General features: G+C 36.9%; 2 protein-coding genes across 3 annotated transcripts in view; one reads left to right on the top strand and one right to left on the bottom strand.

Annotated features, from left to right (window-relative positions):
- Window positions 1-2,841, top strand: part of LOC144978591 (uncharacterized) — a 65,335-nt gene extending 62,494 nt beyond the window's left edge. For both annotated transcript variants that reach the window (XM_078924865.1, XM_078924866.1), the window contains exon 11: window positions 796-2,841. In XM_078924865.1, coding sequence (XP_078780991.1) covers window positions 796-2,695 — 1,900 coding nt within the window. In that variant the 3' untranslated portion in view covers window positions 2,696-2,841. The remainder of the gene's footprint in view (window positions 1-795) is intronic.
- An 8,800-nt stretch (window positions 2,842-11,641) lies between these two features.
- Window positions 11,642-12,500, bottom strand: part of LOC144978592 (uncharacterized) — a 50,649-nt gene continuing 49,790 nt past the window's right edge. Inside the window, exon 14 of the mRNA XM_078924867.1 lies at window positions 11,642-12,500. This exon is cut by the window's right edge and continues 173 nt beyond it. The gene's annotated coding sequence lies outside the window, so the exon portion shown is untranslated.

The raw sequence follows: 12,500 nt of genomic DNA on the forward strand, positions 1-12,500 counted from the left end.
CGAGTCATTGCATAGAGTGAATGCGTTTGCTACGTGAATCAGACTCTTGATCAGCGACCTGGGTAATAGTTATACAATCTCGTTCACACGGGACTAGTATCCCAGTATTGGGGCAAATTATTTTCTAACAATTTCGTAATATGAGTTGGTTTATTTGTAGATTTCATCAAGCCCTGAGGAATGTTATTTTATGTGATTTGGCCTCATTTTTTAAAGATTCACTGTGTTGCACAAATTGGTGACAAACGCATTCCCCTTATCTCTCAAGACGGAACGTTCTTAGAATATAATAGAAATGTAATATTAGAAATAGTAGTGGTAGTGGTAGTATTAGTAGTAGTAGTATTTGTAGTAGTAGTAGTAGTAGTAGTAGTAGTAGTAGTAGTAGTAGTAGTAGTAGTAGTAGTAGTAGTAGTAGTAGTAAATATAGCGGTAGTAATTGTAGTAGTAGTAGTTGGAGTAGTAGTATTAGTTGTTATTGTTTAGTGGTTGCAGTAGTAGTTGTAGTAGTAGTAGTAGTAGTAGTAGTAGTAGTAGTAGTAGTAGTAGTAGTAGTAGTAGGAGTAGTAGTAGTAGTAGTAGTAGTAGTAGTAGTAGTAGTAGTAGTAGTGGTAGGAGGAGGAGGAGGAGGAGGAGGAGTAGGAGGAGGAGGAGGAGGAGCTTGTCAGACAAAAGAATAGTAGTAAATCCGACTTGGTCACTGGCATCATGAATGTACCCTTATCAATTTTATGAACTGAACCTCCAAAATGTATCACTGTGAATATGATTTGCATATAAATTTTATGTCCACAGTTTCTTGAAATCTCCCGAGAAAATCCGTAAAGGTCAAAGAGGAGCCAGACCGCGTGATTTCATGTCACGCAAGGCAGGTATATTCAATAAAAGCATCGAACTTCCTAAGAAAGAAGAATCCTTTACCTCGTCTGATTCTCTCACAAATGATGGGGGCGAGGCCTCTCCAGAAGCATCCTTTACTTCAATGACGAACTCTTCATTCCCAGAAATGGCTAAAATTAGAAAAGACAAAGAAAAAGACGAAGAGGATATTCCTTGTACTGAGAATGCGACAGAAGAAACGAAAACGGATTGTTCCATTAGACCTAGAACTACAGACTCTTTGATAAATCTTAAATCACTTCCTTTGAATTTTAGATATTTACAAGCAATGAAGTGTGACGATTCTAACCAGCACATCGATGGAGATGACGCCACTGGGTGGGATTACACATTTGGATCTGAGCGACATGGAAGAAAATCGATCTCTTCTTCTATATCTAAGAACTTCTTACTCGATCAAACGCAGTCGAAGTCAACATCGCAATCTGAAATCAAGGAAGGTGAAAACTGTCCAGAACTTGATATCAACATTGACAAGTGCGACCCTTCAGAAAAATCTATAGTGTCCAAACTGAATAATGAATGTGGTAACACAAAACCAGGAACCAACTGTTTTGAACAAGATTCGTTTTTTAAAAAGTGTGGAGTATTCGGTGATGTTGAAACGGCTTCAATTTCATCAGCAATAATCCATGACTTTTGTAACGATAGAACAGGCCATAAAAACGGTACGACTTCAAGTACAGTTTCTCCCGACTATATGAAAACTGATTTTGTTTTCCCTTTCATTGGAGATGGCAGTCTTTCACTTTCACCAAAGTACGTTTCCATTCCAGATTTTGACAGCAGACAGTCTCAGGGGAGACTTAACATTCAACTCTATAACGAGCCAACGAAGACAACATCACCTATCGCGTTAGTCAATTCTGTCCCAACTTCAGAACTAGAACTTGAGACAACAACGGGATTTAACAAGAGACACACACCACTTTCATCTCATTCATGTCCTCCCAGTGGAACAATTAACAATAGCAACGAAATCAAAACCACCGCATCGATTGTCTCTCGAGCATACATGTCTCTCAACAGAAACCCCAGCTCGCCCCTACCGTTGTTACATCACTCCCACGACCACAACCATAATCAAAGCAATAATATAGGCAAGCACAGTCGGCAACAAAATCATTCTCAGTGTTCCAGTAGCCCCCCTTATGACTTGAAGTACGATCACCATATCCATCGCTACCGTTACCATCTTAAACATGACGTCAAACAGATGCATTGGCAGCTTCCATCTTTTAGTTACAATAACGACAGTAATTCTCTCTTCTACTCAAAGCCATTAAATCTGGCCACTGAACATGTTAGTGACCGAAAATGCAAAGATAACTTCAACAGCATCATCATCAACAAAAACAACAACAGCAATAAAAGTACAAATCCAAGCAATAACAATGTGTCACTTTACAGACTTAGATCACATGACCAATATAACAACGAACGGTCACTCGAAGACAGGATCCATAACCATGGCAACCATAACAACAAATGTTTGGATTTAAGTTCATTTTCAGCATTAGTAGAAGTTCCTCGCAACTTATCAACAGCCTCTTCTTCGTCGTCGTCGCCGTCACCATCATCATCAACAATATCAAATTGTTTGTCACCGCCATCATCATCTACGTCATCATCATCATCGTTATCATTTATTGATCTTGACATGAATAAGCCAGTGACGACATCAAATGGCAGCTCTACAGTCAAGGACCATTGCAATGATCCCGTGTTGAACCCGAGGCTGAATCCAACACCAAATGTGTATGATGCACCTCAGGATCTTTCCACGAAAAATTGACAATCACCGATTGAAAATACAAGATTAATTTAAGAACCGAGCTCCTCTCTCTCCTTTTATTTATCCATCAATCTGTATTGCCAAAATATTCTTGCTCCTGCTCTGTATTAAAAGCGCTTTAGATATCGTTTATGTGCACCAATGTACAATATTTATTTATTAATTTATTCACGTATCCCGTTTATCTCGGTTCTTATTTATTTACTTGTTGTCTATTTTAAGTGTCCCAATAATGATTAATGAAATGAAAGGAGATATAAAGAAAATTTTTTTTAATGGCAAAGCTGCTGGCATTGATGGAATATACCCCGAAATGATTACTAACTTTGGACCAGAAACAATAGACTGGCTGACAAATACTATGACAGACATCATGGAAAAGGGCACATACCCACAAATTTGGAAACATGCCAAAGTAATTGCCATATTAAAACCAGGTAAACCAATGATTGAACCATCCAGCTATAGACCAATATCTCTACTTTGTTGCTTATACAAGCTCCTAGAAAGAATCGTACCTACTAGAGCGAATCACCCCATATGTAAATCCCTGCATACCAGCAGAACAAGCGGGTTTTAGACTTATCTGCAGCTTGCGACACTGTTTGGACAGGCGGACTGATGTTAAAGTTCTCAAAAATGATCTCTGGTAGAAAGACACTTAAACTGCTGTCTACCATGACTGGCACAATACAATTATATTATATTGGGAGAACACAAAACCAAAACACGGAAAATTAAAAATGGGGTATCACAAGGTTCAGTTTTAGCACCAACTTTCTTAAATGTTTATATCTCCGACATGCCAAACCTCGAAGCACTCAAACTTGGATACGCTGATGACTGGGCCTTAGCCTATCAATCGAAAAACTGGAAAGAGATTGAAGAAGTTCTAAGCAAAGACACCACCCGCCTGAAACAATATTTTGATAGGTGGTACCTAAAAATGAATACCACCAAATCACTATCCACAAACTTTCACTTGAAATAATATAGAGGCAACAAAAGAACTGAAGATCACAGCCGGTAACTCAATACTACCCCCAGACACCAATCCTAAATACCTTGGCATTACATTGGACAGACAACTAAATTATCACAAACACATTGAGGGAACTGCAAATAAAATCGCAAAAAGAAACAGCCTGATGAGAAAACTCGCAAGTACCACCTGGGGAGCTCACCACAGGTACTGAGAACGTCTGCTTTGGCACTGTGCTATAGTGTGAGAGAATTGTACTGCACCCCTATTTGGATGAGGAGCTTACATGTAAACCGCATTGACATCCGATTAAGAGAATCAATGAGAATTATAACCTGATGTCTCAAGTCAACTCCAACTCAGTGGCTCCCAACTCTGAGCGGCATTACACCACCAAGTCTTAGACAAGACGCCAATCAAAGGATGCATGCAAGAATTGACAAAGCCACAGACAACACTCCCATAAAAACAATAGACCTGTAAATGAGCTCTATAAAAATTGACTGAAACTTTGACAAACTGAAGATTCAATTATTTTTTTAAAAATAAGGGCATCATTGGAGAGGAGAGTGATAAATACAATACATTAAAATAGTGGGTGTTATTTCTTACTGGAAGTATGCCTGCCATAATTTGATGTAGAAGGAATGCTAAATAAGCATGTCATTCATATAGGTAAAGATGACTTAATCAAAATCATATTCCTGCCTCTGGAATTTTTTTGACATAGTCAGAAAAATAATCACCATTATCATCTTTAACTTCTAGCCATGACCTATTGAATTTATTCCTCACATCTTTATCGATGCTCCACAAGTCTGAATTGCGATCCACGAACAGCTAAGCCATTGTGAGAACATTAGAATAATGTAGCAATGAGCAAACTTGATTTTCAATCAGTAAATGACAGAGAAAAAAAACTTAAATAAATATGACTTCTGGCCAATACACTGAATTATTAAGTAGAAGTGAATTATCAAGAGGAAACTTCGGCAGGCGTGTAGGTAGCGGAAAAATTCAAAGAATCGAAATGAAGGTAAATCGCCACAAAACAGCAAGCTCGCTTGGGCTTGAGCAAAACAATGGCAGAAAACGTCCTGATTTGCACGGGAATTAATTAGGCTACTTACCATTGTTCCTTATAATCAGGTACCCAATCAGTGAAGAAACGGTCAACCAGTTTGTTTACAACGTGAGGCAATCGAAATGTGCTTGTAGTAGTGCCGCACGGGTTTTGGTTATCGAGAACAGTAACACCAGGAACATAGCTCAACCAGGAACCTCCACCAGGAACAAGTTCCTGGTCATGTTACTGTTACTGTGTGTGTGTGTGTGTGTGTGTATTGTGTGTGTGTAGAGAGAGAGAGAGCGCGCAAACCAGCCTACGCCCCTCCCTCCAGTCTGAACCTCTCGTCTGTCTGTGGTTGGTACCATAAACACGAGTACGCAACCTCTCGTCTGTCTGTGGTTGGTACCACAAACACGAGTACGAACGTCGTACCCGTGTCATCTATGCGCCGTACTACTTAGGACATGACTGATACGAAACTCTCTTCGCCCGGAACAATCGCACCAGGAACAACGCCACCAGGAACACAATCGTACCAGGAACATGAAAATGTTCCGAATGCCCGCCGCTAGCTTGTAGCAATCTATCCTAACTTTCGATTTGAAGGTGTCTACATAACATTCGCAATTTACTTTATCATACTTTTGAGACTCGCCAGGTAAATGTGGTCAATTTTGGCTTAGATGAAACAGTAAAATTTATCGCTCGGTGGCTCAGTTAAAATTGGCTACAGTTGGGATCACGACGGGTTTGGAAAGTGAAAAGATAATTTAACGAAGGATGTGTGAAAATACTCAGGGATGTGTTCAGACACGCCTTTAATAAAACGCGTCGCTTATTCTTGGCAATATATACATCGTTAATATAAACGGTCCCCATGAGCTATGCGTAGCGCTGTGGAACACTCCTAATTACTTTACGGTCATTCGACTACGATTTGTGAATTCTTTTTTTTTTTTATTTCTTTCTTTCTTTCCTTTTTTTAAATATTTGAATTTGACAAATGGACTGATTTCAGTTAATTGAATGAGAATTTACAGGTCTAAAACAATCATAAAGGGGGCACTTTCAACAACAAGACTCAAATCGAGAAGACCTTTCCACCTAACAAAAATGGCAGACTTCAGTGTGGAGGAAAACTGGAGAGAAATATGGAACAGGGAAACACCAAGAGGAGGAAACATCATAAAAGATCCAACTAAAAGAGTGCCTGTATTCCATAATGCCAGGAAATACTGGGTTTCCTCAAATCGCCTCTTAACTGGACATGGCAAAACTGCATCAAATATGTACAGATGGAAAGTCGGAAACAGTGATACCTGCCAGAAATATCAGGCAGCCCCAGAGACCAGCGATCACATCGTCCTCCACTGTTCAGTTAATAAACTTGAAGGTGGCTATGGGAACGTCCTAAGGGCGGAAGAAGACTTTCGAAGCTGGGTTGACGAAATGGATTTGGAGATGTAGCCATACGCTACTACTACTACTACTTGTCTATTCATTTATTCTTTATTTACATGATTATTTATTTTTGATGATCATTTCATTCGTTTCGTTTTGGTTTTGTTTGTGAGTTTGTATTGGTTTGGTTTGTTGTTGGGTTCTGTTTTTTTGGTGGGGTTTTCTTAATTCTTTTATATCTGTTTTGAATCTTTCTGGGGTATTTTTAAATATGTTTCGTTGTCGTTTTATTTTCACTTTGGTGATTTTTTTGCCACTTAAGTAAGAAGATGGATTATGCATGGAGGAATGCAAGACATATCACGGTAAATAAACCACTGAACAAAATAAAACAAAAAAATAAATAAAAAGAGGAAAAATAAAGAAGATTAAAACAAACAAAAAAACATAATAAGGAACATTCTGAGCCCCGAACTTTCTTTACTACCTATGAACATATTTTGGTATTTTAAAAAAATATATTCATTTTTGACCATTACTTTTAATTTTGACAATATGTTGCCTGCAGTCTTAACCCTCTCCTTACCACCTGCAGCGAAATCGTCACATTTGTTACGACACAATATACATTTTTCTTATTCAGATTTATTGTGTACACCACAAAATTTGAAGAATAATCTTTGGTTAATTAATAAGAACATAAAGTTGTTTTGTAGAGAGCTTGTTTGAGTTTAAAAAACACAATTTTTCTGCCATTTTGGAAAAATACTGAAATTGATCAGTAAGAAGAGAGTTAAAACGGTATTATGTCGGCATGAAACGGATTCATGAAAGATCATTAAGAACAAATAACATTTTGATACTTTTGCAATATTAATAATTGTGTTAGTCCTCCACCACAACGAAGAGAAATTAACCCACCGTTTGGGCGATAAATAAATAAGTAAATACACGACCAGATATCCACGCCTCTCCGACAGTCGTCATAATAATGAAACAATGGCAATGATTTATAAACATATCAAACTACACGGGTTTTACAATCGATGGTATATGTCAAGAAAAATACCCACTGTTCTATCGCTTGATTAATAGAACTAACTCGGGAAAATGTGTAAATTAATACGTTTATAAAACCGATAAATTCATGTGATAACTCGTCACACACCCAGTCTCCCAATTTGAAATGTTGTAACTGTACAATTTGTTTAGAAATCATCATCGACACACTCTCTTTATTTATCATTATTTATTCTGTTATTAGTCATAAGTTTGGTTTGTTTTAATTTTGCTTTGGTTATTTTCTATTTAGTTGGGGAGGGGTTGTTTTTTTTAAGTTCCGTTATTTATTTATTTTTTTTTGGGGGGGGGGGGGGGGAGAGTGGTTGGTCTTTTTGTCGTTTTTTAATTATTTTTTGGGTTCACTTCACTACGACCCCCCCCCCCCCCCCCCCCAATCCTAGCCCCTTTCACTCTCTTTTCATAAATTGATTTCATTATGAAATGTAGTTTTTTTTGTTATGTTTTTTGCTCGTTATTTTCCACGTGTTTTGTGTTTGTTCTGTCGCCTGGCGAAGACTCAAGGGTTGTGTTTTTCTATTGTTACTGTTGATATGTATTTTTTTGCATCTTGACTGGCTCACTTTGACGTGCTAGAATCCAGCGAATACTGTATAAAATTTGGGTTAAGTCTATTTGTCTAGACAGTTTCTTAAAAGTGACAAAATAACATTCTCACATTTCTGGTCACTTTTGGGCTTTAGACATCTTGATATCATTTTGAGAAGACAGGTCACGCATATCCAGGTCACGCATATCGTTGATCCGGAAATTTGCTAACAACGTGGTGATTCCACGCTCACTGGCAGCAACGAAGCATCTCCACTTTGTCCATTACCTACTGACAGTAAGAGTAAAATAGAAGTTTCTGTCTCTGTCACAATCCAGCCTACGCAGAGACCCGCAGGCTCATTTCACTTCTGCTTTCCTCCAATGTAATTCACCTTGCCTGCTTTGGCTTCACTAGCTTTCCTTAAAAAAATAATTAAATGAGCTTTTATATAGAGCACAATATCCACTAAACGTGCTCAAAGCGCTTTACAAGGGGTCTCTGGCCGACAGCAACATTGAACATGTAGGACGGGAAATTTTTATTCTCTATTGTCTTCTGTCACTTTCCTACTCACTTCATTTCTTTTTGTTATCAACATAAGTGCCTGCTCCACTCACTTTTCTGAAGTAAAAATTTGAGAAAACCCGTGTTCGGGGTAAAATTAGTTCGAGGAAGGAATGGAATGATAACAAAGAATAATAAGGAAAAAATTTGGAACATTCGAGTGAGTTCGAGGAAACCATGCTGGAGTGTATCTGAAGATAGGGGGAAAATTTTAGATCTGAAGTTAAAAATGCCAAAGAAAAAGTAAGACAAAGTGTTGAACGTACTTTTTCTTTGGTGCTTTTAAATGAAGATCTACATTTCCACAATACTTGAAATTTGGCATCGAGGTTTCTTGGATATCAAGTCATATTGTAATTTTAGACCTCTTTTTTTCTTTGATCTTTTGGAGCTAAAATTTCAGATCAATTTAAGAACAGTTTTCAAGGGACATAACTAAACGTCCCATCCAGGTACAAAGGATCATGCGGGGAAGGATATAATCAAATGTTTATGAATGTACAATATTTTCAAAAATAAAAACTATAACAGCAAACAACAAAGAGATGATTTACAAGGAAAAAAATACTATTTCTCACCAAAAAAAAAAATGAACAATACATTTACTGCTTCCCCCAAAGCTAAGGATCCCTTTTATGACCTGGTAAAAAAAACTGAGCAATCTCAATCCACAACAATGACACGGAAAGGTAAAACATGTAGAGGGATAGAAAACACAGCAAAAATGACCTCCCTGCACACAAAGGGAGGTGAGAAGACCCCACCCGGATAACCCTTGTTCAAAATAATAATTCAACGAGGAATGTATTTTCTTTTCCAGTGAAAATCAACGTGGATCTATTAATTGTTTTAAAATATGAACATGTAGCATGAAATGAAATCTAAAATTTCCTTAGATTACTGAACAAATACATGACACAATGTTATATAACTTCATCCTTTATAATAGTTCAAGTTTACTATGACTTGGAAATTCATCGCACTGTTTCTACTGAGACAGCAGGACTAAAAGCAATATAATTTGGACTTCAACTGCAACGACCTTGTACTTCAATGAAGCCAGGATTTTTCAGGACTGAGTTGCATTGCTGGTATTGTTTTTTGTTTGTATCTTCTTTTGGTGAACTCGGTAGGATGTCATGGTCAAGTCTTATCTTCAACCTCACCTGTGAAGGGTTAACATGCTTAAGCCAGAGACAAGTATCGAGACAGATGTCCAGTGTGACATTTCTGCTTGTAACGCAGGCTAGGTAGTGCAAGTATAGCTAAAACCATAAATATAACGAAAGGATAGAGGAGGACGAGTAGAATGATAGTAGTATCGGCCCTTATTCAGATGAGAATTAATAGTGGAGGGAAACCATTGTGGGTTTCCCTCTAGACCAGGGTCAATACACTAAGACCAGGCTAAGACCAGAAGGGGAGAAAATAGGTGGTCGAGAAGTTCAGAAAAACTAGCAATCCAGGGGCAGTCCGAGCAACAATGCCGGGATGAACACCAGCTTTTAAAGTGCGTTAAATTTGTAGTCCACAAATGTCTCAAGTCATATTGGCCTTGAATATGTGTGCTAAAATTCATCTATATTTTACTTTCTTTCTTTCTTTCTTTTTTTTTTTGGGGGGGGGAGGGGGGGGGGGAATTTTTTACTTGTCCTAATTTATCACTGGCCAAAAAAAGTAACCAGAAAATATCTAAACTTCTCTTTCCGAAGGAGGCATTCAATGGCGAATTCTCACAACTGTGAGGGCACTGTGAGCACATTTTCTAAATTTATGATGTATGAAATCCAATGGTTTCACTACCACAAATGACATCATAAAACTTTTTAGAATTTGATGATTTAAATAATCAATATGGTTAAAATCATGCATTCCCAGCTAGCTTAGAAAATAAGCAATTATGTCCCGTGATATCTTGCACCGTACAATAAAGTTGGTCTCGTATCAACATTAGTGGTAAAGGATAGAGTGAGATGCGTGAGATAACCATCTCTGATGAAGAGTAAACACCTAGTGCACAAAAAAAACCCCAGCAGAATGTAATTACAGCAAATTTTAAAAATGTAAAAAAAATGAATTAATGACACCAAAAAAAAAAATCTAAAAAATAAAAACAAAGAAAAAAGTATAAAAGGAATGTCTTTGAATTAGACAGCACTATAACAGACAATTTGTTCTGTATGATATGGAAATTTGATTTCATATGGATAGTTGAAGGAATAAAGTATTGTGAAGATCATTGAGCATGGTGAATCCATGGAAACGCACTCTATACGAGTATTTTCCTGTGTGGCAATTTTATATTCTTTTGATTTAGACTGAAGAAACATTTGAGCCCTAAACTTTCCTGTATGCATTTTTTCTTCTCCCCTATTTCTTTCCTCCCTTTCTTCTTTATTGCTGTTACTGTTATTTTCCTTTTCATTACAAATGTTTATGGTCCAAAACTTCAGACAGCTTAATGTTGATTCCAATTATACAGAAAGGAATTGCTATCAAAATCAAGACGATTATGGTATAAAGTGCTGACAATCAAAATAGGCTTTCAAGCCAAAGGAAATAATATTATTTAAATGAAAATGGATATAAAGGGGGGAAAAAAACAACTAAAAACCCACATTCAAAAAGTTCCTGTCATTGTAACAAACTCAAGTAAATAAAGCCAGACTTTTGTTTTGTTTTGTTTTTAATTCTTCTTTAGCTTCCTATTATCATTTAATTAATAATAGCTAAGTGACAAATACGGGAGCAGGCACTGATGTCAGATGAAGATCTGAAAAAGTGTGAATGAAAAGTGCCAGACAAAGCAAGTCTTCCTTTATCTGGCAAAGTTTCATACATACTTTTCAGATCTTTAACATCCTAATAATAGCTACTGACCTATCCATTTTCAAGATAACAGGAATAGAGGAGTGACTTGAGGCATTGGTCAAACCCAATTTGCATCTTAAGACTATGTGTCGAGGATGAATTTCACCCATGCATTATTTGTGACCCATCGTCTCAAAGCAGTGTTATATCGGGGTGGATGAGGTGATGCAAATTGAATTTACAACTTGGGGTTAATATATTTGTTATGGTGGAGAATAAATACAATTTCTTACTATGAAGAAAACTGAATGTTCATATTTCTTATCATTTTCATTCTAAATTCCCTTTTCGGGGTCCATTTCATCCCAACATAATACCATTTTGAGATGGTCGGTCACATTTGGACCAACATCCACAGTCAACAAACATTATCTATCCGTGATATGGAATGGAGCAAAATTCACAACTGACTCAACCCCTATCTAAATTAAAACAAAAGCAACAAGGTTGAAAAAAAGAAACTTTAATTCTTTTAGCAAGTCATATGTTGCAGTGATGAGACAGATCTACGGATTCAAAATGACAAATTGATTGAGGCTTATTCTTCACATAGATAGCACTTAAATACAACAGCCTACGATGAAAGCCAAGTAAATATATGTCTATCCTTGTAAAATTAGCTGTTTTTAATTGTGAATTTTTTTCAAACTGTCCCAGACTGTTGAGAGCAATCCAGAGACCTATCAAAAGAAATGAACATAAGAGATGGTTGTTGGTTTTTTTTTTTGCCACAGAATCCAAATCTAAGGGGGAATGGAGAAAATATGTATTAACGGTATGTGGTCTAGTGGTATGACATTCGCTTTCGGATCAGAAGGTCCTGGGTTCAAGCCTCGCTCAGCGCATAGTTGAGTCCTTGAAGATGGAAGAATTGTAATATCGCTTAACAAACATCATGTCCCGTCCTAAATTGTTAAATGTTGCTGTTGGCCAGGGACCCCTTGTAAAGCGCTTTGAGCACATTTAGTGGGTATTGCGCTATATAATAGCTCAATTTAAAAAAAAAAAAAAAATTTAATTAACCCAAGCTGAAAAATCTACAGCCATTTTTACAAAAATATCTTATTCAAATATTTTAGAATAAATGTAGTGCAGTACAGATTCCATGGTTAACAATTTTAACCAATTTCCTGTTAAAACTTTGGTTTAGAAAATCCAAATCATGCTATGAAAAAAAGGAAACAATGAATATGACCAAATTTGACCATCAAAAGATCTGTATGTACAGAATTTATTCGTCAAAGTTGTAGGTCTGTGATTATCTTGTTTAGCATAATTTTTTGTAATATGTTAATAGTTAAGCCCC

The sequence above is a fragment of the Berghia stephanieae genome, chromosome 8 (assembly GCF_034508935.2).
Source record: "Berghia stephanieae isolate SIO BIC M18660-M18661 chromosome 8, UCSD_Bste_1.3, whole genome shotgun sequence".
NCBI lineage: Eukaryota > Metazoa > Mollusca > Gastropoda > Nudibranchia > Aeolidiidae > Berghia > Berghia stephanieae.